The 26,500-nt window shown below is 37.3% G+C and overlaps 1 protein-coding gene across 1 annotated transcript in view; it reads right to left on the bottom strand.

The window, feature by feature from the left end:
* The window catches only part of ADGRG7 (adhesion G protein-coupled receptor G7), an 83,682-nt gene extending 57,537 nt beyond the window's left edge, over positions 1-26,145 (bottom strand). Inside the window, 8 exon segments of the mRNA XM_059919996.1 lie at positions 1,016-1,171; positions 1,506-1,671; positions 4,366-4,438; positions 4,560-4,723; positions 10,388-10,461; positions 11,766-11,915; positions 13,872-13,984; positions 26,043-26,145. Coding sequence (XP_059775979.1) covers positions 1,016-1,171; positions 1,506-1,671; positions 4,366-4,438; positions 4,560-4,723; positions 10,388-10,461; positions 11,766-11,915; positions 13,872-13,984; positions 26,043-26,145 — 999 coding nt within the window.
* Positions 26,146-26,500: the final 355 nt, after the last annotated feature.

Below are 26,500 nucleotides of genomic sequence, written 5' to 3' on the forward strand. Positions count from 1 at the left end.
TCTTTACATTTCTGATTGAGAAAGCAGATCTCTCTATAATGCAAGTTATAAGATAAATAGTCAAAATCAATTTTTAAATATTTGGTAATTAAAATAAGAAAACGATAGTTATCGCAAAAATATTTTAAAAGCAAGGTTCTATAATTTGATATTCTATGTTGTACCAGTACGTTCTGGATCTCCATTGGCTTCTCAAATACGGGTACATCTTAGCTACTAGAAAATTAAAACATCTGCTTCTCTTTGGAAGAGTCATAGTGTTACTAGCCCCTTAGTAAGGGTAAGACACTCTACATCCCTCCCCATTCCACTGCATATAAAAACATTCCATCCAGTATATAAACAAACATTTTTGTTTTCACCAGAATAATAGGTTTCTGGAAATGAAACAAACAGAAGCCCGTCTTCCTAAAAAGGTCAGCCCAAGAAATCTCAGAGGTGTATAAACAGCTGCACACCAGAGCTGTTGCCAGTTACTTGTACAGGGTAGCACTGGAGTGAAACGGCACACACAGAGGTATTATGGGACAAGTTGAATTACAGAGCTTTTCCTCTTATATCTTCTGGCATAAACTTAGTAACTTAGATGATTACAATGGAAAAAGCTTTGGGTAACTGATTCAAACTGCCCACCCACAGCTATGTATGTACTGAACCTGTCTTCAGCACACAGCTACACAGCCTTACCTCTGGCTGTAGCAACTTCATGCTTCTGACATGTGAGTTAGTTGAGTGGAGTCCGTCAGCTCCTCTTTTGCACGTGGGCTCCCTTCTCATTATTAAATACACAGTACTGAACTCATCTATCCTGAGACTATATTGCAAAAACCTCTATTCTACTTGCCTTTACCAGCACTTCCCTTTTTAGTCCTCTAACTCCATTCCCTGTTTTTCCATTTAATCTGAGTTGAGTGTCTATGTAAACTAACCCCCCAAATTATCTCCAGTTAGCACATACCAAAATCCTATGTAAGGAAATTCTTGTCAGGAAAGAGATTACCATGTACACCCTTACCATCAATACCGCAAAGTTAGTAGTATGGTTGCAGCGGCAGTGCAAGAATCCATCAATAACTCCTTCTTTGTGACAGCCATGTGTGTCCCAATCCTTCAGGGAAAAATTCCAATAGACACAGGCATAAGAATGAAGCTGTAATTCTTTTTCATTGTACTGTGAATTGATAAGACAATGGCAACTGATTTTTCAAAATGCTTAATTGGGTAGAAAAAATCAAATAGGCCAAGATAAGCATATGAGAAATCAACTAGATATGCACAAAGCATAGCATCTTCATTACAGATTGAGGAGAGGAAAAAGGATATAAAATTCAAAGTAGTTAATTTTGGGTTTAGCTAGTCTACAAAAATATGGATGGGGGGAAGTTAAAGTGAATACTGTCAAAGAATCTTTCAAAGAGTTGTTCTGTGAATTTCTTTTGCCCAAACTGTCCCTGCTTTTGTAATCAAGAGTGGGCTGAATTATTTCTGTTAATAGGAAAACTCACCCTTGGACTAAAGACCATTTCAACAGAAGTGCTCTGATCTTCCACATTTTCATCAGTTTTGCTTGAGATAATTTTTTGACTAAAATGTGATTTAGCTATAAAAGTTTTTGATTGGAAAAGCTTGTTGTTTTGATACACTACAAAGCCACATGTCTTCGCATTAGTTGTGAGGGGGAAAAAAGGACACTAAAATTAATAAATGAACCCTAGGGTAAGCAAGAAACAAAGTCCCATGCCATCACTGAACTGTATGACTGCTTAATACTTGGGTAAAGTACAGAAAACGTGGTTTGCTGGCTGCCTTTATTTAATTGCAGTATGTAATTAACATATATGATATGTGGTTGGCTATTCCACCCTCATTAAGTTTTTTCCTGAGATAAGATTCCTTATGTTCTAAATGGAAACCATAATTCCTGCCTAATCCACCTCAAAAAAAAATTGGAAGGATATCATGTATAAAGTAAACATTCTTGCTTTCTATGCAGTGAGACAGAGTGAACACGATGTGAAGGTAGCTCAAGACCACGTTGCTTCCCCCACTGATAAGACATCAAACAAGAAACAGCAGAGGGTGAACATCAGGACAGCTGTACCTAGAGGATTGCTCTGTGAGGTCTGTCTCCCATTCAGAGGGACTGAGCAGGGACCACTGTATTAAGAGACTGGAGCTCAAGTTGTGCATATCAGGGAAACAGCAGAGGGTGAACTCTGCTGTCTTTCACAAGTGAAAAACTTGTGTGCGTGTATTTGCGTGTGTGTGTATATATATACGTGTGTGTGTGTATATATATATACACACACACACATATATATGTACACTATATATACAAGGAAAACTAAAGCGGTGGTGGTGAGACCATCCTAATCAGCCTTGTGCTTTGAGAGATAGGCAGGCAAGGCCCTGACAGCCCCCCAAATGTCCTCCACAACCAGCCACTTTGCTCTGTCCTCATCTGGGAAATAAAGACATTGGCCTCTGAGGTGTTTTCGTGGCACATTAAGCCCGCCAAATTGTTCCTCCTGGACACTAGGTGACAAAGTTAACCCTAAAAATGTAGTATGGCTTCTTTTTAATCTTATTTTTATAAGAGAATGACATGCTTGATGTAAAATCCAAATCCATACAAGTATACAGATTTAAAAAATGAAATTCCCTACTCACCCCTCTCCTCATTTCTACAGTATTCTGGTTATTTATTAGAAAATCATCTTTTCATCTAGATAATTAGATTCACTAGAATAAATTATATTTACCATTATCTTATAATGTTAAAAGGATCTCCATATCTCTAGACATAATCCTCCTTGATGTTTATTTATATTCCCTCTTTTCTTGATCAAATTTGTCAGAAGCTTGCATATTTTTCATTAGTCTTTCATGGAATCAAATTTTTATTTTGTTGATCAACTCTAGCATTTGTTAATTTCTATTTTTATTAAGTTCTGCCCTTTTTATTAATTCCTTCCTTCTAGATTTCTTTATATTTATTTTAATTTTTATGCCTCTTTAGCTGAATGATTATTTTTTAACAATTTCTTTTATTATCTAATAAATTTATTAAAGGATATACATTTTCCTTTAAATACATAAATTCTAGGTATACTGAATACCTAAATATAAACACAAACACTAAAAATATTCAGAAGAAAATATAGGAGACTAGCATGACTTTAGTAGAGCAATGAATTTTTTTAAGTACCAATTACAGAAAAAAGATTGATACATTGGACTGCATTATAAATTAAAATTTGAGTATGACAAAAGACATGAAAAACCAAGTAAAAGATAGCTATAGACTGGAGAGAAGATATTTTCAACTTCTACAATCAATAAAGAATTAGCCAATTAGAATTATATAACCAATGAGAATTATGAACTTAGTCTTTCTAAAATATGTACTTTCTGGCACTGGATTTTTTTATTTGGGGAGAGAATAAAAGTAAATGTGTGTGTTTGGTTTGCTTATTGTAGTTGAATTAACCAATTTTTTTTTTTTAGACTCTGAAAAGTACAATGTATGGATACCAAGGGGGAAAGAGTGGGGGGTAGGAGGAACTGGGAGATTGGGATTGACATATATAGACTATTGATACTATGTTTAAAATAGACAACTAATGAGAACTTACTGTATAGCACAGGGAACTCTACTTAATGCACTGTGGTGACCTAAGTGGGAAGGAAATCCAAAAAAGAGGGCATATATGTATATGTATAGCTGATTCATTTTGCTGTATAGCAGAAACTAACGCAACATTGTAAAGCAACTATACTCCAACAAAAATTAATTAAGAAAAAAAGAAAAGTACAAACATTTCAATATAGACATAAGAATTTCTAAAGGGCCACATGCAAGATGATAAGGAGCTCATGGTGGGCACGATACTAGTAGAGATAACTGAAAATTGGTACTGCTAGATGATGACTGCGTCAGTTACAAAAAATATCCCAAGGTCAGGTCTATAGGATGAATTTAAGCCTGTGAGTGCCATTCCACTAGTAAACATAGGCAAAGCTTATGATTGAGTATTTTTAAATGTATTTTTAAATGTAAAACTGAACCACTTTAGCTAGATTTTTGTTGGAAAACAGATTTGCATCCATGGTCAGAGCATTTCAATTCTGCTACCCTCCAAAGAGTTTTTGAAAAGAAAGAGAGGAAAAAATTAAAAAAGAAATTATCTCTATGGCCTAGAATAGTAGACTTGACATTACCATAATTTGTCAGAACTCAAACATACTCAAACACAAATTATTCAGTGTGAAACAGTAAACATTATTTCTCATTCAATGGATGTAAGTTATTAATTCCATGAATTGGAGTGCATTTTTTCATGTAACATAATTTGAGACCTACTTTTTGTGGTGTTGAGCAAGATCTGAAGTTCAGCCTGTTCATTCAGATTCAGTTTGTCCACATTTGCATTTACAACTGGAAACCAGAAACCAGAGAATCCCTAGTTCCTATGAGAAGGAAACAAAGCAGAATTTCAAAGAAGTCTACACTTTCACGAATAGAGCATTATCTGTAGCAGAACGCTCTCTGCTATTACAAGAACCTGAAACAGACAGCTCACCTTTCAGCACAGTGAAGAGAACACCTGTTGATCCCACAGTGCCTTCCGAAGAGAAATTAACAGACTGTATTGCTATATTAGGTTCTACCACTGACGCGTTGCCCAAAGACAAGGAATAAGTTTCAGTTTGCTCAATAAGCCTGCATAGAATAAAACGTAACAACATAATATTGTGGAGATTTGTCATAAAATCAGTTGTGTGTGTCCCGCATTCCAGTAGAAAGGAATGACCACAGAATTCATGCGATCACAATATTGGCACAATTCCCTAAAAATATCTGACTTTCTTTACGAGAGTCTTACTTTGTTACATATACCTTTTTTTAAAGTTCTGGTGGACTCTTCCCACTGACGGATACCTTGGACACAGATGCCAGAAAGCTGGAATTCAAGAATGACAGATTTCCCAGTAGAAACAGTCTTTGTTATGCTGCTCTTCTCATAAAAGGATGGCGCTACCATCCCCCAATGACCAGGCATTTGATTCTTGCTTCTCCAGTGTTGAGACTAAATTTCCACTTATTCAACTCTCTCCTCTCACACAAACCCCTCGGGTTCCAAAGCATCTCTTATAAGTGTCGACTCCTGAGGTGACAGTTCATATGGAATTATGGAAGAGCAGAGCTCTGAGCTCATTGCCTCGGCTATTAACTAAACTTTGCAGGTTTTCACAATGTTCTTTTCTACTTTGGATAAGTTAAAAGATAGATTAGGTGGAAGGTGGGAGGGAGTGGGGGGAATCGGTTAATTTGGTGTTCTCCAAAAGTAAGTCATAAGACTGTTTCTTTTCCTGTTTCCTATAAAAAATATTTCCACTCTTTCTGTACTTGACCAAACAAAATGTCTATAAGATAACTGAAATCTAAGATAATGAAAGAATTTCATTAATATGTAATTGTTCTTTATTCTAAATCTTTATTCCTGCCACTAATATATCTTTTCCCTTCCCCAAGTGAGATTTAAAAAAGAAATAAATTTTTAAATAATTAAAGAAACTTCACAAAGAGGATGTGATTGTCATTCATATGGAAACATTCAAGTCAACTTCTCTATTTCAAAAGTTTTCCTTTCATAACACCATTTTCTGTCATTTTCAGCAATTCACGCTATGCATTTCCCACTTAATGAATAGCAATCATACTCCAGAGCTGCTTTCGACAGGAGGAGTAACTAACAAAAGTGCAATCTGCTAAGAACATAATTCATGCATTCATTCAACCAACAGTGTCTGTTGAGCACCCACTAAAAGGTCAGTACCTGTGAAACACTGGGGATACTAAGGGGAGCTCCTTCAGGCATTTGAAGGCTAAAGGGAAAAATGGGCCAGGTACATGGGGGTGTTCGCTGCTTTTAAAGGGCTGCTCTAGCCACAACCACTTGTAAGGCCTTTATTCCTTCCATATTATTCTTTCCTCCTCTTGTCGTAACTGATTGGATGATAGGTGGGTGCATGTCTCAGAGATCCCAATCAGGAGGCTGGCCATCAACCTGGTACAAATGACTAGAAGCAATCAGATTCTCTCCCCTAGGAATCTTCCATTTAGTGCAGCAGTTATATCAGAAAAGCCTGGCTTTCAAGGGGACCAGAGAGGTCATTACAGTCGGCCCTCCGTATCCGCGGGTTTCGCTTCTGTGGTTGGTTGAATTTGCTAATGTGGAAACCCCCGCAGATACGGATAGCCAACTACACCATTTTATACAAGGGACTTGAGCATCCGGGAATTTTGGTTTCCGTGGGGAGCAGGGGAGGTAAGAGAGGGGGGTGGTCCTGGAACCAATCCCCCACGGATACTGAGGGAGAATTGCATATCATTGTAAGGACAAATACAAGTTAAAAATGAGAGGCTTAATTCTTCCTGTGGAAAATAAGGGAAGAAATTTCCATCCCCTCCTTTTTCTTTGAGCATTTACTTTAGAAAACTTGCAGGCACTTCTCTTCTCTTTGAAATGTAAATAAATCCTTTTGAAAACTAGATTGGCATTTTGTCAGGTTTCTGACCTAGGAATGTCTTTCTCAGGGACCTGGGAACCATCTCTTTGAAATGGAAACATCGAGGGAGCTAGCTAGTGCCCCTATCTCCCAGTTTCTGTGGGAGAGTAGTAGCTTAACTTCGGTGGGTGGGCACCTTGCTCCAAGTTGCAAAACTACCTCCTTTCATAAAGATATGAAAGGTTTGTTTTTCCTCTGGATAAAGTCAATTAGCTAACACAAAAGGTCACCTCAATTACCCAGTTAACTTAGGATAAACTGTGTGTGACGAATAGTGCTGTCGAGTTCTCTTAACTGAGGACTAGTTATTCTTTATCTGAAAACATGTGTGTAACAGGTTGTATCTGCTTGCCTACATAAAGAGGTCAGATTCCCCTCTTCTTCCCAGTCTCTTAGGGGTTTGTCTGTGATGTTCGTCACATTCTGGTTTAATGCCTATGCAATAATTAAAGTGTTTTCTTTCTCTACTACCTTTGTGGAGAGGATTTCCGGGTTGGGAGAAGATTTTGTTTTTAATTTTACTTCCCCAACATCATGAAAGGGTTAAATTATGAGAGGGCAGAAACTATAAATAAAGATGAGACATACATGTTTACTGAGTCATGTTAATGATAAACAGCTGCTAACCTATTTTTCCAAGATTTAATATGGATAAGTCAGGTATTATGCTAGTGATTTACATACATTATCTCATTTGAGCCTCACAAGAACCCTGCTGAAGCGAGTCCCAAAATCACTCCCATATTACACTGAAGAATCTGAGGCTCTTTGGAGAGATATGGAGTAACTTGGCCTAAATCATGTAGCTACTAAAAAGCAATGCGAAGATTTGAATCCAGAACCATCTGATTTCAACAGCCACTACTGTTACATTCTCCCACAGGGAAGACCCAAAACTGCTCTACTGAGAGCTTCAAAGCTGCCTTGGAAGCCCTGCCATCCCCCTGGTCCAGCATCCATAGGGCCCAGCTGTATTACGATCCTGTTCCTAGGTTCCCAGGAGATTCCATATGCCTCTTTTTTTTTCTTTAATTTATTTATTTATTTATTTTTGGCTGTGTTGGGTCTTCGTTTCTGTGCGAGGGCTTTCTCTGGTTGCGGCGAGTGGGTGTCACTCTTCATCGCGGTTGCGCATGCCTCTCACTGTCACGGCCTCTCTTGTTGCGGAGCACAGGCTCCAGACGCGCAGGCTCAGTAATTGTGGCTCACGGGCCCAGTTGCTCCGCGGCATGTGGGATCTTCCCAGACCAGGGCTCGAACCCGTGTCCTCTGCATTGGCAGGCGGATTCTCAACCACTGCGCCACCAGGGAAGCCCCCATATGCCTCTTTACAGTAACTCTCTTTTGGTTAAGATAACTTGATCAGCTGTCTTGTAAGCAAAGAAAGCTGGCTAGAACAGAAATGCAAACAGAAATGTGCAATGGAAATGTACAAGGTAGTCAGTATTAGCAGTTTTACATCCCCAAAGTTAGGTAAACAAGGACAATTAGGAGCTTGAACGTAACAGCAAAGTTTCAAGGTTATGGATCAGTCTTTACAGCAAGTGTTCAAAATGGAGAAATAAGGTCTTAGATTCACTGATTGAGTCAGATGCCAGAGACCCTGCCCTGGCTGGACCCACTTCAACACTCTGCCTCCTCCCAGTTTAGAACAAGAGAATGCATGAAAAGATGCTGGAGAACTGTGCCGTGACAACGTGCGATGACTGAAGCTGGAGTGAGTTCTTTCCTCCCTGTCACTCTCCTCTGTTTCACCCTCACCCTGCCCACTTCTCCCCATATGTGTAGAAGGGGAGTTCAGTACCTTAGAGACACAAAAAGGAAACTGTGGATGAAAGAACGGGAAAGTCAGAGTGAGATTCACCACTTAAGCTGGTGCCTATCAGGAGACCTTGCACGTTGGTCTCAGTTCAGCGGATGGAGTTTGGAAAGGAAGAGTTGCCCCGAGTAACAATTAATTTCCTTCCAGGGGAGAGAGGAGAGAGAGAGAGAGATTACCTCTGTTGGCAGCTCACCAAGAGTATTCTCCTGAGGAGAGCTAAGGCCTTGCTGACACGATCTTAGGGCTGGAGATTGAGGCGAAAGCCTTATTTACATGAATAAAGACCTGAGTCCACAAGGGTTTACGCAAAAGATCACCTGGGAGAAGGTAAACTGATAGCCCATCATTAGAAAAATAAGTAGACTAGAAATTCAGAGTGGGAGGAAGGAAGGATTGAGTGTGGTTATACCATTTCATATTTCAACGCATCCTATATTGAAAATTTTTATTTATCCTCTAAACATCTTCTTGATGCCATTTGGACTTTACACATAAACCACACAGAATTGTTTTCTTTTTTCTCCATGCCTTAAGCCAGTAAAATTCATAACTGCTTATTAATGGGACAGTGTTTTCATCTATCTCATGATCTGTGACTTTCTCAGCCAAATCCCACAATGGCTCTTTCCTCAGCCTTCTCACCAAAAGCATCCACTCCTTTCCCTTGCCTCCAGCAAGACTACAAACACAGAACCTCCAGCTCTGAAGGGAGTTCACTGAACATAGACTCTGGACCAACTTCAAGAAAAATGGGAGTGTTCACACTCCCAGTGAGAAGGACCCAGACTCCTAGAGAAATCTGAAGTCATAAAATACACCAGTTCAATTGTTTATAACACCTCTACCATCATCTCTCAGAATTATAATCTTGTGAACGTTCTGTTTCAGGCATTTGCACTTTTTCGACTTTGAGGACTCAACACTAAATAGGTACTGGTTATAATATTAGAGAACTGAGAACTACTAGGAATTTCTCCTAAGGAAATAATAGGTCATGCGAACAAAGATTATGTACAAGAATGAAATACCAAAAGACTTGAAGCTATCTAAATGTCCAGCAGCAGAGAACTGCTTAAATAATAGTTGACTCATATTATGCAGTTATCTAAAATTTATGATGTAGATGCATAGGTATTTATATTAAAAAGATGTTTACAAAGTATTAAAGTGACAAAAACAAGTTATAAATTAAAAGAGTATGTAGTATGATACATACACACAGAGAGAAAAAAAATCTGGAAGAATACATATCAACAGGTTAATAAAGGTGAGACAATTTTTAAATTTTTGCTCTTCTATATAGTTTCTTATTTTTCTACAATGAGCATGCATATTTAATTAAATTTTAAAAGAATTAAGAAAACTGTATATAAGATAAAAACACAATGAATCCTATGAGAGACCTCTATGAATAAAGCACATGAGTTTTAGTATAAATATACAACCTAAAGTAATCTATAACATAGCAATAGAAAAGAGAGAAAGCAGGCAAAGTTCGATCCTTTTTTTCTTTTTTTTTTTTTTTTCAGTGTAGCCTTGGGAAAGCTAAAGAAAGCTTAATCAAAATACACTAGGATCTTGGGGAGAGCTGAGCTAGGGTCGGCGGGGGCGGCAGGGGAACTAGAAATGTGTCTTGCAAAGTTATTCTGTTTTTTGCAGCTCTGTGCACTGAGAAAGGAGTTGGAAAAACTATGCATGCAGTGGTCCCTGGGGCATGCCAAACAAAGGCTGGGAAAACAAGTCGTAATCTAAATCATGCCAGTTACTCTTATCTCCCAGGCCATGGCCACCCCTGGAACCAGGAGTTAACATTTACCACTCCATTTAATAACTGAAGATCAGGTGGAAAGCTAAGGCTTTAGTCTGCATTCCAGAGGAGTCAGCCATTTAGTGCATCCATGAGAGAAATAAAGACACCTCTGCTAATGCCTTAACCTAGAAAAGTAAGCAGCACTTCGTTAGGTTCTCCTTCCAAACTGGAATTGTGCTTACATTGCAAAGGTAGCATCATTATCACCACCAGCAGCAGCCCTTTAAAAAACATCTTCACTGGCATCTAGAAGTTGTTACAGCAACTATTATCACCTGCCAGGAAGAAGGCACTGATCATCACAGAAGACGCATATCACACATCATCATCGCCATAGTTATCATGAATTATTATGGTATCAAGTGGCACCAATGGTATGGTAATCTAGAGGTGTTTTTCAAAATCAAAGGCTTGTTTTTAATCTACATAAGATGGCAGCAAGAATAAAAATAAGGCCCAGTGAAAATATAAATCTAGTCAATTAGGAAGCTTAGGTCTCTGAATTTGACCTCGTAGCAAGGTCTTTCACAGAACCTTCACCCTTACCCCCAAGAACACAAAAGCAGATGCCTGGATACAGAAGCAGAAAAAAAATAAGAAGAGTGCAGGGCTCTTCAAAACATTACAGCCCAAAATACTTAGTATAATGTATTAGTGACACTTACTATAACTATTAGACTTAGTAACTATTAGACTTAGTAAAATTATTTCCAGTTTTCTTACAATTAAAAACTCAGGAGTACATCAGAGTACATCTGCATTTGATTATAGTTTAACTGCCTTCTTTTGGGATAGTGTTACCCTTCTGTCTTTATCGGCTAATCCTTCCATAGATTCTACATTTGGTGGTCATTATTTTTCTTTCAACTTTATTAACTTGTGATTTGCATCCCAATTTCTTTCTAAAGAACCTAGGGTAACAAAAAACAATTTTTTTGAAGTAAGACATTTAAAGGGAATAGAAGAAAATAGATATTTTCAGGCCATGCTGATATCCCACTAGTAGACACTGGGTCATTCCATATTGGTGGTTTATAAGCCCTGCTAGACCAGTACCCAAGCTGTGCCAATTAGTAAATGTTGCCTGCAGTTCTCATTTTCAGGTGCCAGAGTTTAACAGGTCATGATATCAGAAATGTAAACTAAGCTTAATGTTTTTGGAAAGCCAAAACCAAAATGCAAATATAATCAGCAGAAAGGGATCACAGTTTAGCACGATCCAAAGCGAGTTTCTTGGAACTCTAGTTACTTGGAATTGAATAGAGGTGAGATGCCAAATATAGTTGATAAACATATTAATAAAGTTAAATAGACTTGTTCATTCCAGGACTTTCCAGAAGATTTAACACGATAATGATCATTGTGACTATCTCAAAAGAGAATATTTGAACAAGGAGCCCTTTTCTATTTCTTTGAGCATCTCTCAGCAAGAGTGCTCTGCAAAATGGTTCTGAGCAACCTAACCACGTTCAAGTCCATACCACGGAATAAGGAGAGTTTGGAATGTCTTTCTTTCTTCCTTCCTTCCCCTCCTCTTTTTAAAAACTGTGTGAGTTTTACCTCAGGTAAAGCATTTCTGGTTATGTTAAAAATCTGTCCAACCACCTTAGTAGCAGAGGTGATGTTCTCAGGAGTTAATTTACTGGCATCAGATGTTAAAATCCTGGTTTCATCAGAAATATTTTGAGACTGCATTAAGATGTTGACAATCTGTTTTAAAAAAAAGTCCTAACTTTATACAACTGTGTCTAAACACTGCAAGCAACTGCAGATGAATAAGCTGGAATTGAGCTGATCTTCAATTTCCTGAACGTCACATCCACTCCATTTTTCATGTTTGCTTCTTTCCTTGCACAAAGGACAAAGTACATGCAGGCCAGTGGCTTTCCCAGTCCTTACTACGTGCCAGGATTAATTAACTATGAGAGGCTGTCTTAGCTAGATCAGTGCTCCTCAAGGTGTAATCCATGGAACAATGTTGGTTCACTGATTGTTACAGGGTACATAGGGCGATAAGAACAGAAACTGAGAGAAAGTGGTCAGAAACTGATATAACAATTCTATACTGTTGAATCTAATAATTTTTAAAAATGGATTTGTATTTTATATATCTGTTTTCATTTCATTTTCCTAGTAATTCATTTTTACAGTATTTTACAAAATTACGGTCTGCAATGGGTTGGAAATTTTTAAAGCTGGCTTTTCAGCACAAAGAGTTTGGGAAGCACTGACCTAGGCAACTTCTCCAGGTACCAATGAGCCTCGGGGCTCTGGGTCATGAAGCTAAAGGATGTTAACCCACATTGTCTTTAGTCATGTGTCAATGTGTGTGTGTCTGTGTGGCTTATTTTTCATTAGATGACAGCATCATTTCAAAGATCAAACCAAGGTCATAGGCTATTCACCCCGGGGGGAAGAGTCAGAAACAATGTCCAATCAGTAGATAGAATCAATGGTCTCATTTGATAGCCAGGTCTCTGCTATGTGTTAGGCACTTTGATAGATGTATTATAGATGTTATCACATTTAATACACAAAACAACATTGCGAGTTGAGCACTCTCACCCCTATTTGAAGGCTTGGAGAGGTTATGGAGCTCACCAAAAGTTCAGACAGCTTACAAATGACAGAGCTGAGAGTCAAAAACTGGCTTGTCAGACTCCAGAATGTGAAGCCTTTCCCCCAGTCTGTGTAGCTGGTACAGCCTATATCTTTGGCAGCCACCTCCACACTCCACCCTCATCCCCACCCCCATACAACTGTGATCAGGGAGCCAGTGTGCTATAGTGTGGACTTTAAAATCAAGACCAGCTCCATCACTAGTTGGCTGTGGTTCACTGGGCAAAATACTACACTCTCAGAGACAGTTTCCTCATCTATAGAATGGGTACATCAATACCTACCTATATAGTCATTTTTAAAATTAAAATAACATACGTAAAATGTTCAGCACAGTATTTAGCATGCAGTAAGTGCTCAATAACTAGTAAGTGTGATTAGCTAGAATTATTTATAATATGAGAATAAAAATCTAACGCACTGAGGTTATATAAGGACTAAATGAGATAACATATGTAACATGCCTGGTGCCCAGAAGGAACACATAAAGATAAATTTCTTCTTCCTCCCCTTGCTTGGCCCCAGGAATTAACAATTCCATGCATTTGCATTTGAGTATATCCTTAGTCAAAATAATTTAATTGGCCTGAAAAAATATTAAGTCAGTTATATTTCCCACTTCACCTGCTCATGGATACAGCCCTGAGACCAGCATCAGGTTCTGAACTTTCCCGTTTCAAAAGGTCTTTGGTCATAGTTTGTTTCTCTTTAGTCTGATCCAGTAGACCATTGAAATACCTTCGTTTTGGTCTCCAATGTCAGGGATCTATTTTCAGTCAAAACTTCAGTGGTCAAAATATGAGGCCATTTAAAACATGTTATTGTTTATCATTTGCTGAACTCTGCCAAACCAACATATCCAACTGTCCCTTTTCCCAAACGGATATCAACTTTAAAAAATAAGAATGGTTTTAGTTACTAGTCTTTGTTATTTCTAATTTGAGAGTTTTAAAAGCATTGATTTGGCACCAAGTAGCTGAAGAACAGAGAATCTGCACAGAGTCTGAACTTTTTCCCGTTGCCCATCTCGTGGAACATATGGCATACCTGCTTTTCCAGGGTTTCCAGATTTTCATTACGATTTCCCATTGTCACATTTTGTAATTCTATCTCTCCATATTTATTAAGACTGCACAGCCGGGTTGCCACTGGATTGCCCACTTTAATAAAAAGAAGATGGGGGGGAGGGATAAATTATGAGTATGGGATTAACAGATACACAATACCATATATAAAATAGATAAACAACAAGGGTTTACTGTATAGCATAGGGAACTATATTCAATATCTTGTAATAATGAATAATGGAAAAGAATCAAAAAAAAGAATACATGTATATATATCTGAATCACTTTGCTGTACACCTGAAACTAACACAGTATTGTAAATCAACTATACTTCAATTTAAAAAAAAAAAAGAAGAAGAAATAAAGAGGAACAGAAAAAAAATTTGAAGTTTTCATACCTGAGAATATTCCAAAATAAATGACAGACACCAAATCACAGATTCAGGAATCTCAGAGTCAGAGAACACTAACCAGGATAAATATTTAACAACAAACAAACAAACAAACAAAAAAAACACCCTACACTTAGGCATATCCTATTCAAACTGCAGAAAATCAAAGACAAAAAGATCATTTCAAAAGAAGCCAAAAGGTGGGAAAAATACCTATGGAGAAACAAGTATAAGAATTATACTGGAATTCTCCTCAGAAATCATGCAAGAAAAAGAGAATAGAGTGAAATATTTAGTGTTGAATGAAAAACAACAAAGAATTCTGTATCCAAGGAATTATCCTTTAAAAGTGAAGGAGAAATAAAGACATTCTCAGACAAAGGAAAATTGAGGGAGTTTGTCACCAGTAGTTTGTCACCATTTCTGTCTTGCAAGAAATGTTAAAGGAAGTTAATCAGAAAGAAGGGAATGATATAGGTCAGAAACTTAGATCTACATGAGAAGAGCATTAGAGAAGGAATAAATGAAGGCAAAATAAAATCTTTTAGTTTTTTATTCTTAATTGATCTAACAGATAAGTTTGTTCAAAATAATAATAGTAATGATATATGAGGTGATTATAGCTTATGGATAAATGAAATGAATGCCAAAATTGTTATAAGGAAAGAGAAGGAGGAATTGGGAATACTCTGCTATAAGGTACTGGCATCAAACATGAGGCCATATATTGTTACTAGAAAGCAATCGTAAATGTATATTGCAAACTCTAGGATGCTCCTAGGCATTCACCCAAATAAGTGAAAATTTGTGCCCACACAAAAAGCTGCACCTGAACGTTTACAGCAGCTGCATATATAATCACCAAAAACTGGAAGCAAGATGACCTTTAATAGGTGAAAACTTGTATATTCAATATATCTATACAATGGGATATTATTCAGCCATAAAAAGAAATGAGCTATGAAGCCCCCAAAAGATATAGAGGAATCTTAAATATATTTAGCTAAGTGAAAGGAGCCAGTCTGAAAAGGCTACATACTGTATGATTCCAAATATGTCAGTCTGGAAAAGGCAAAACTATAGAGAGAGTAAAAAGATCAGGGGTTGGGGAAGGGAGGGATGAACAGGTGAAGTGTGGTGGATTTTTAGGGCAGTGAACTATTTTGTGTGGTCCTGTAACAGTGAATATACATCATTATGTATTTGTCAAAATCCACAGAACTGTACAACACAGTGAACCATAATATAAACTATGTATTTTAATTAATAATAATGTATCAATATTGGCTTGTCCATTGTAACAAAAGCAACATACAAGTGTAAGATATTGATGACAAGAGAAACTATACAGGGGGAAGAGTGATGAGAGAGAGTAAATGGGAACTCTCTGTACTTTCTGCTTAATTTTTCTGTAAACCTAAAACTGCTCCAAAAATAGTCAATTAGTTTAAAAAAAAAATAAGATATGGATCCTGATCTCAATGTGCTTACAATCTAGCAAGCGAGATTTAATTGTAACTGTTGTGTGACAAACTTCTCTATGTGACCAAGGAAATATGCAAATCTTCTTAAATTATAAAATACTTCAAATACACAAGGTATGGAAAATAATAAAACATGCCCAACTACCCACATCCAGTTTTAATAGATAGTAACTTTCTCTCAGATTTGCTTCAGAGTTTTTTTTCTTAATGAGCAATGAAACTAGAAAGAGCTGAAATCCTTTGAATTCCTTTCTATTAATATTCCTTTACCCTGCTACCTAGAGGTAACACTATTTTGAAATTATCTTTCCCATCACATTTTATACTACTGTTATATCTAAGATAATCAGTATGTAGCATTTTTTAAAAAATACTGATGACTATTTTAATGGTTACTGTTCTATCTAGGTTTTTTCCCCTCCTTTTGGAGTAAATTTTGGTCATTTACATTTTTTTAAGAAAATTGTCACTTGACCAAAGTTTTATACTAGCTAGGATAAGGTTTTCCATGGTATTTGCTTATGTTTGTCCTCATTAGTTACTGTTTTTTTGAAATCACTGTCTTATTTTTTTAATATATTTTAATAGGTAATATATTCAAAGTTGAAAATAACATTTGTTCCCATCCCCAAATATACACAAGTAATTTCTATTCATTTTTTCCAATCTTTCTTTTCACAAAATAAGCAAATATGAATCTATAGTCTTATTTTCTCCCTCTCTTTTCTGTAGCTTGCTCTTGCACTTAATGGATGTCAAAAAATCTTTTCACAGCAGTTCACAAGAGAACTTCCACACGTTCTTTTACAGCTGCATTATATTCCATTGTGTGATTGTGCCCTAATTTAACCACTTATTGATGACACTTGTATTGTTTTCAATTGTTGCTTCAAAATAGCATTCTACACGTTTTATTTTGCCATTGTACAAATTCATCTGTAGAATATATTTCCAGAAATGGAATTTCTGAGCCAAAGAATACACATTCGTCTTCTTGACAGTGATTACCATCTTGCCCCACACGGGTTGTACTAATTTGTATTGATATTTTCACCAGCAACGCAACCATATGCAGGGTCTGGGACAACGTACAATGAAGACCTATCTACCATTTATATAAAAGTAAACGCAAAACTCTAATGCCATGATAAACATACCTTCATAAGGACCTGAAAATCCAAGTCTGAATTTAGCAATCGTGGGTTCCTCGAAGCCCTATGGCAGAAGGCGAGAGGCCCGCAGCCGCCCCTTCTCTCTCCATCTCCGTCTTGTCCCACACTCAGGGGGCCTTGCGCTCACACACGCAGACACCCCAGCCCACACCGCAAGCTCTTTTCACAACACACTGTGAACAGCCACCCCTCGTGGTCAGGGAAGCACAGGCAGCGCGGCTGACCCTCGAGACGACGAGTGGGAAAGGCAGGCACAGTCCCGGGAGGCGGAGCAGGGCTTCTGAGGACCCATGCGTAGGAGGCGCGAGATGCTGGGTCGGGGTGGGCGTGTCCCCTTGGCCTCACAGAGAAGTAGGATTTTGCTTAAAGGGTCGTGACCTTTTTATTTTCGTATATGTTACTTAATTATGCCTTTTTTTTTCCCTTTGGTCTTAACGAATCTCGCTGGAAATGTATCTATTTAAATTCATCTTTTCAAAAAACTAGCTTTTGGTTTTGTTGATCTCCACTCTTGTTTCTTTGATTTCCATTCCATTAATTTGTTCTTATTTTTACGACTGCCAGACATACTTCCTTAGAATTTACTCTTTATTTTTTTAACTTCTAAAGTTAGAATGCTTAAATCACTAATTTTCACTCTGTCTGGCTTTTTAATATGTACGTAAAGCTGTAAATGTCATTCTAACTATATTTTTAGCTGTGCCACAAGTTGTGATATAGAGTGTTTCCCCTGAATTTTTAAATATTTTTAAATTTTCATTTGATGTCTTCTTTGAACTTTTTAAAACAATTTTTTTATACATTTATTGGAATTTTCTGCTATTTTCTGTTATTTTATGCACTGTTATTAATTTTCTGTTATTTTATGCACTGCCTTCTAATTGTATTGCATTGTATTCACATAACATAATCTATAGGATTGATTCTTTGGTACTCACTAAGACTTTCTTCTGAAAATAATATATACTCTCTATTTACTGTGGCAATTCGAATTTATAAATCCACTAACTCCAGTTTGTTAGTTATGTTTTTCAAATTTCTGAATCCTTACTGATTTTCTCTGCTTGACCTATCAGTTTCTTACAGGAAAGCGTTAGACTCAACCACCCCGATTGTAAAGTTGTATATTTATCTGTATAATTCTGCCCTGTTTTGCTTTATATATTCTGAGTCTGTGTTATTTGATGCATACAAGCACAGGATTATTGATTCTTCCTTGTTGAATTACTTCTATCTTTGAGTAATAAAACTCTTATTCTTCATAGTATTTTCTGCCTTAAGTTCTGGTTTTCTGATATTAATCTTGCTAACTCAGCTTTCTTTTGCTTTGGATAGTATTTGCCTGGAATTGGTTTTATCATCATTTGCTTTTCATCTTTTTGTGTCATTAAATGTTCTGTGTTCCTTATAAACAGCAGGAGTTACATTTTGTTTTGCTTTGATGATATCCAATATGACAATATCTTTCCTTAAACAGATGAGTTTAAAGTACTTAAACTTGTTGTGTTTCTTATTTCTACTATCTTATTTCATGTTTCCCCCCCTATTTTGATGCCTTCAATGGTATTATTTTCTTTCTTTATTTCATTGTTTTCTAGTACAGTTGTCCCTCAGCATCTGCAGGGAATTGGTTCCAGGACCTCCACAGACACCAAAATCCATGTACGCTCCAAGTTCCTTTTATAAAATGATATAGTATGTTCAGCCAGCCCTTCATATCTGCAGATGTGAACCCATGGATATAGAGGGCCAACTGTATTTTAGTGCCACCTTGTTTTTAAATCTCCTGTAACATTAGCCTTTTAAGATGTAGAAAGCAATCTATGACTATTTAAATCTACCAAAAACTTTGTCAGTTTGTTTGCCCTGATATATTGTATTTGTTCCTTGTAGGTTCAATTTATTGATTTCTGAAGCATACAATTTAATCTTTCTTTCAGTTAGGGTCTATGAGTGACAGATTCTTCAAGGCTGACCTGAAAATGCTTTTATTTTGCCCTTGCCCTTGTCAGTTTGATAAGGTATGCAATTCTGGGTTGACAGCACTTTGAGGATATTATCCCACTGTTTTCTAGAATTTGTTGCTGTTAATGAGGAGTTTTTCTTGATCTAATTGTTATTCCTTTTTAAGTTTTCTTTATCTGATGTTCTGCAATTTTACCATGATGTGGATTTATTTTTGTTTTCCCTGCTTGAGACTCAGTCATTCTTCAATACAAGTAAATTATTAGTCTTTATTTCTTCCAATGTTGCCTCTCCCGTATTCTCTCTATTCTTTTCTTCTGGAATTTCTGGTAGACCCTGTTGAAATTTAGCCTTATATATTTCAAGTTTCCTAATCATATTTCAAAGTTAACATCTCTTTATATTGTTATATTACATTATAGGTAATTTCTTCAAGACTTCCATTTCCCTACTTCTCTAATGATTTCTAATCTCCTTTTAAGTCTACCCATTAATTTTTTTTTATTACTATATTTTTCATTCAAGAAATACTATTTGGTTCTTTTTCAAATTATTTTATCCTTTTAAAAAAGTATAAACTTTTTCTTTTATTGTGATTTTTCCTCCTGTATTTTAAACTTTTAAATCATTTTTTAAATACTTTATATTCTCTTTCAGATTGTTCTGTTATATCCAGTTCAGGAAAAGTTAATCCTATTGGCTGCATTTAATGTCTCTCCAACATTGTGGTCCATTTGTAATTTTGGGCTGTAAACTCACCTTTATCTTACTTACTGCTCTTCCATGAGACTTTTATGGATCCTATTTGTGAAAATATTTCTACAGGGAAATTTTGCAGCACTTCTGTTATTATCTTAGGGTAACATCAGTAGTAGTCTTAAACTAGTTTCAGGATAATGTCTCACTGGGGGTTTCTGCACTGAAGGTAGGACAAATTCAGATTCTATAGCCTGGGGTTTCAATTACTTGTGGTGACTTTTCTTTTCCTACTCATGTCCCTGAACAGATGATACAGTTATTTAATGCTTCTCTGGGTTAGTGAGCAGAACTTTTCTAACCTTTTCATGGTTGAGGCAACTTTTAGAGGCTTTAGGGGTTGTCCCCGTGGCTCAGGTTCAGCTTTCCCACTTGACACAGGATGGAAGTCATGCTTCCTGTGTCCATGTGTGCATTGAAGCCACAACCCCCAGCCTCTAAGGCTTATGTCACTGCCTCACCATTATGGTATTGACTTTTCTCTTTGTCTCTGCCACCTGGAATTTCCCTTCAAGAAAGAAAGCCTGCTATATATTTGAATTATTTTTATATTTTATTCATAATTTCTATGTGTTTGTAAGTAGGAAGGGCACCTATCCACGTCTATTCAGCCTGCCTTTTTGCCACTAGTCAAGAGTCATTCCTTATACTTAATGAGTATTTTGACTCCCTTTAGAGAAGGGATATGGTTTCTATCTCCAGGTCCTAGCACAGTGCCAGATACATAGAAGGTACCCCCCAATTTTTGCTCATTGGCTTCTTTTCCATTTACATTTTGGTTGAGCTCTCCACTCTTGAATCATAATCACATTTTCACACCTTGTGCTCCCCAGTTCAAGACCCTATCATCTGAAATAACTAAATTACCCACAAAATATAGCAAAAGCAGTATTAGTATTTTTAAGCCTCTCTGTTTTAAGTAAAGCAAGTCAGATTCAGAAAGATTATGTGGCTTGTTTGTATCCTATAACTAGTCTTTTAGAGTTATGGTCTCATAAAAGTGACAGTAGCTCTTCATTAGCCCAACTTCCTCGTTCTATGCAAAGAGTACATTCTCCATTAATAGTAACTCTTTCCAGAGCAATAACTGGTTGGTAGCTGAGTGGGGACTAGAATTCAGATCTCTTGGCTAGTAATCCAGTGCTCCTGGTCCCTCCTCACAGTGCCTGCCTTTACCACAGGGATAACAGGAAGAGTGAGCACAGCTTCATTCTATTTGAGGATCCGTACACTGGAACATACTTAATAGTGGTATTTTTCTTTTATAACACCTGTGTGATAATAATAATAATAATTCCTTATATTCTTTTAAATTGTAATAAATAATACTTCGAGGAATACTATCCCTATTTTTAACACCTTTACTACACATCATGGAAAATTAAGTGCAGAACATATGTGACACTCACATTTCATGCTGCTTGAAAAAATAGCATAAAATATTTGAAATTCCAAATAGAAAACATGAATTAAATTTCTTCTCCTAAACTAGATAAAATTAGAATCTGTTTTGAAAAGTCTAATTTAAGTGGAGGAATAAAAAATATCTTTCCTTAGTCAAAGAAATTCCATCAGGAAACTCTAGTGTCTAGCTCGGAGTCCTTAGGGGTTTAAAAATCCAGGGATCGGGCTTCCCTGGTGGCGCAGTGGTTGAGAATCTGCGTGCCAATGCAGGGGACACGGGTTCGAGCGCTGGTCTGGGAAGATCCCACATGCCGCGGAGCAACTGGGCCCGTGAGCCACAGTTGCTGAGCCTGCGCGTCTGGAGTCTGTGCTCCGCAACAAGAGAGGCCGCGACAGTGAGAGACCCACGCACCGCGATGAAGAGTGGCCCCCACTTGCCGCAACTAGAGAAAGCCCTCGCACAGAAACGAAGACCCAACACAGCCATAAATAAATAAATAAATAAAATTTAAAAAAAAAAAAAAAATCCAGGGATCTGTCATTTTTCCCAGACCAGGAATTTGAAATATCTGGGCGAGGATAAAGTCTATTCTTAAATGAGAGGACAAGGTTTATGAAAGTTTATTCTATGGTGGGAAAAAGCTTAAAAACTTAAGTATAAAGTATAGACTTTACTTAAGGTAAAGGTTGTTCAATGTTAACAACCTGGTTACATATTCCAATAAACTGCTTAAATGTTTTAATAAAAATTTCCCCAATGGTCTAGTAATTATAAATATTGAAAAACAAATGCAGGGAGATATGGCAGTTCTTAGAACTGTTCCTGTTTCTATTTTGAGCTAATTAGTTGAAATTTATGATTAAACCTACTGTAGACTTTCAGTTTGATAAGTTGAGTTTCAATCCAAAGGTCCAAACTAGATCAACGGCATCTATTCAAGGTATATTTCAGGGAGTGGAGAAAACTATGCACTAAATTATCAAAAAATACATAAATGAAAAATAGTAGCTAACATTTACTGAGTGCTTACAGTGTACTAGGTATCATCTTAAACCTGTAAATGTATTAACTAATTCTCACAACAGCCCTATAAGATAGGATTTATTATTAATAATAGGAAAACCACAATACAGAAATGTTGAGTAACTTGCTCTAGTTCACTCAGTAAGAGCCAGGCAATCTGGCTGCACAGCTTTTTTTCCCCTACTCAAGTATTTTTCCCCAACTCTCATGTACACATTCTACACCAGATGTTCTTCAGTAACATGTGTTATCAAAAACCTGTGGGTGGGGTTGAATTCAGAATGTCAAGTGAAAATATCTAGTAAATGAAAATCAAGGAAAAATTCACTAAACCAAGGTCCTAGTCTCTTAATTTAAGAAAGTGACTTGTAGGACTTCCCTGGTGGCGCAGTGGTTAAGAATCCGCCTGCCAATGCAGGTGCCACGGGTTCGATCCCTGGTCTGGGAAGATCCCACATGCCATGGAGCAACTAAGGCCGTGCACCACAGCTACTGAAGCCCACGCGCCTAGAGCCCGTGCTCCGCAACAAGAGAAGCCACCACAATGAGAAGCCCACTCACCGCAACAACAACAACAAAAAAATCGTCATGAAGGACCTAGGGGCAAGATGGGAATAAAGACACAGACCTACTAGAGAATGGACTTGAGGATACGGAGAGGGGGAAGGGTAAGCTGGGACAAAGTGAGAGAGTGGCATGGACATATATACACTACCAAATGTAAAATAGATAGCTAGTGGGAAGCAGCTGCATAGCACAGGGAGATCAGCTCGGTGCTTTGTGACCACTTAGAGGGGTGGGAAAGGGAGGGTGGGAGGGAGGGAGACACAAGAGGGAAGAGATATGGGAACATATGTATATGTATAACTGATTCACTTTGCTATAAAGCAGAAACTAACACACCATTGTAAAGCAATTATACTCCAATAAAGATGCTAAAAAAAATCCAGGAAAAAAAAAACGCAGCTATTTTCCTGATTCATAAAACAATTGAAATATCAAAAAAAAAAAAAAAAAGAGTAGCCCCAGCTCGCCACAACTAGAGAAAGCCCGCACAGCAACGAAGACCCAACGCAACCAAAAATTAGTGAATTGTTTTAAAAAAGAGAATCTTTTAAGAAAGTGACTTGTAAAATGGGATCATCAACTTAAACATCACTGATTCTGATATTAAAATAATTCATGCCCCTCAGCCAATTACAAAACAAAATTTCTTCCTCAAAAAATCCCTTCCCTTTCATAGGAATTCTTTTCTTGATTTAAAGAGTGATTATATGAGGAAGCAAGAAGGGAGACGGGTAAGGTTACAGAACAGAGATTTACAACAACAGGATTAAAACTGAATAAAAGTACAACTGCCTAAAACCCAGCTTCCTCCATCTTGAAAACACTTCTCTGGACTTTTTTTAAACCCCAAAATGCAACCTGTCCTCCAGGAAGAGTCACATGAGTTTGATTTATTATCAAGTTTGCCTCTTGAGGGAGTATGTAATTGAGTAAAATGAAAGTCAAGCATCTGTAACATGGGTATAATAATAACTGCCTCAGAGACAATTGTCAGGATTAAATGGGAGAAGGTATGTGAAGTTTTTTAGCACAGTACCTGGAATACAGTAAAAAAAAATTAACAGTAAGTTTTATAAAAATGAAACATATAAATAGTATACCTATAGCCACATTAATGTTCATTCTATAGCCAAACAACAGCGACTTCTAATTGAAATTTACTTACAGCAGAATTTAAATTTTTTTGTACTTTTTCTACACAGAGGCCATTACTCTTTCATAGAAATTAAAAGTGAGAGAGATATAACTTGTTTATATAAATATGTTAAACCTAAACCATAGATATATATTCTGTTTATATTGAAAATAAATTTTGAAGGCAGTAAAATTAATTTACCCCAAATTGTATGTGTATGTGTTTATGTATATTTTTCCTGAGTAAGACATTCATAGTTTTCATCGGTTTCTCAGAGATATCCATGACTCTCCCCTTAAAAAATAAGTTTAAAAACAATTCATCTCTATACGCAGGTAAAGGGACTAAAGTGAGAGCGCTCAAAACTTCCATGAGATGGGACGAGATGGGATGGAAAGGGGCGGAGGAGAATGGCGAGGAAGGGAGTGAAGTGGAGGAGCCAGAATTTACCAACTAAGACAAAGTCTGAATACAGTGCACAAAGCAAAGCAGCAACAGCAAACAATACTGGTCTTTCAATCTTTCTCTTTAGATGGTACCGATAACCCCCTCCTTTTCCACTGGGTTTACCCAAAAACTGAGGGATGTCCCTTACATAAAGAGCCACTTCAAAAAAAATCAGCTAGAGCAAGGAAACGTTTGTCTTTTCTGAGGAGCTGGTATGCTTTTATTGTTAAACATGGGTTCTTTATTATCTATTATCGTGCGTTTGGGGCCTTAGCCCTCAGGAAACACAGGGATATGTTTTGTATTTATTTTTAGCAACTCCTTCTAGCCTTTGATTTTCATTTACTTTCTATTCCCAACCTTGTCCTCTTCCTTGCAGTGTTTTTGTACTTCGGTCCTTGTTTTAATGGTTCTATTGTACCTGTGTTCTTTATAAGTCACCACAAATTTCCCTTTAAAAGTAGATGTAAAGGAAGAAAAGGAGGAAAGAAGGGAGGAAGGAAGGAGGGAGGGAGGGAGGAAAGGAAGGAAGGAAGGAAGGAAGGAAGGAAGGAAAGAAGGAAGGAAGGGAGTTAGTTCTTAAAAGTATACCCTTTAAATAAGGTCTTATACATTTAGCAGCCTTAATAGGGTAAAACCTATAGTTCATAATTTTTTTAAACCTCAAATTATTTTACAAACCTTAAATAAACAAAACCACATTTTCTCCAAGTTTAAATTTTACTGCTTTTATTCTGATAAATTTTTTCTTGCTTGTTCTCTAAATCCTATTAATACAGTATTCTCTAAATATGTTCTTTGGGGAAAAAAACAGATCTGTTCTCAGCTACCACTCCATCAGCAGCCAACGTATTTGACTCCTTTTGTCCTTGACAGTGGATCGTTGCAGGCATGGCTTGAGCTCCTGCTGGCTCCCCCAACCTTCTGTCCTCTGCAGTTACCTCCTCTGGGGGCAGACCACCTCTCCTGCCCTTTCTTGACTGGCGTTATTTACCCTTATTCACTCAGTTTCATTAGAAACTGTCTCTCTGTCTCTCTTTTTTTACAAAAGGGAATGCTCAGCCCATCCAGTTTTGGATCCCTTTATGGAAAACCCCATGGCACAAAGGAACCAGCATAAGTATTATGGAAAGTCTCTGTTCTGAGTTTCTGGGGCTTTCCTTTAACATCATTGTTTACACACCATTGCCCGCCTTCACCTCCCTTTCTCAGGCTCAGCTCTGCCACATAGCAGGTGACTAACAAGTAGTTGTTGACTAACCAGGAAAATTGTTTTCTAAATGATCTTAATTTTTAACTAGCTTTCTACACCTGAAAAGTGGGAACTTTGTGTGCAAAACATAAGATCATTTTTTTTACCATCCTAATGAAAACATTCCTAAACTTTCTTCTTGAAATGAAATTTCATTCTGCATATGTTTAATAATGTGTGTGTGTGTGTGTGTGTCCATAACTATTTTCCTTCCTTGGATTTAGCTAAACAAGCCCAAACATGTGCTATTAATGATTTAAATTATTACTCGGCTATTCATTCAGTCAGGTGTTAAAAGAGCATGAACAGGCCAATTCAACTGTTGTTCGTCACCCTGCACACTTACACACACACACACACACACGTACACGCATGTATTCATGTATATACAACCATATGCTAGCCATCAATTGACCCTTGTCTTTTATATTTCATAAATGGCGGGCAGTCTCAGCCTAGACATGGCACTTTCCAGTACTGGTATATCAGGTGGCAGGGACAGAGGCTCAATACCTTCTCTTGCTCTGAATTAAACACAGCAGGATGACATTACCTCTCTGGATCCTGATTACACTCTTCCAGATGCCCAGTCCCCAAATGACGGCCGTCATAATGGCCACCAGCACCTTGAGGTTACACGCACGGCAGGAAGCCATGGGGAATCCAAACTACAAATCCACTTGGCTTCTCTTCTTGAGCCAAGAACTTTAATCAAAAACTCTTCTAAAAAAAATAATTCCTTCTCTCAGGGTTCTATCAATCAGATGTCCTCATTTTTTAGGATTTTTGAGGTTAATCAGGCAGAAAGCAGTTCGAATCACCTAATAAAAGGTACACAGTCTGCTTGCAATTTCCTCATCCTTCACTGAATGAGAACATGAAAAAAGTGATTGGGGGGTTATGGGGAAGGAAGATGACGCAGGGCAATAAAGGAGAAAGGGAGGGAATAGCTAACAGGGTCAAAGTGTAATTGTCCTGACAAGCAAAGAAGTGGGGAAGGGAACAAAAAAG

This window comes from Balaenoptera ricei, chromosome 4, assembly GCF_028023285.1.
Source record: "Balaenoptera ricei isolate mBalRic1 chromosome 4, mBalRic1.hap2, whole genome shotgun sequence".
NCBI lineage: Eukaryota > Metazoa > Chordata > Mammalia > Artiodactyla > Balaenopteridae > Balaenoptera > Balaenoptera ricei.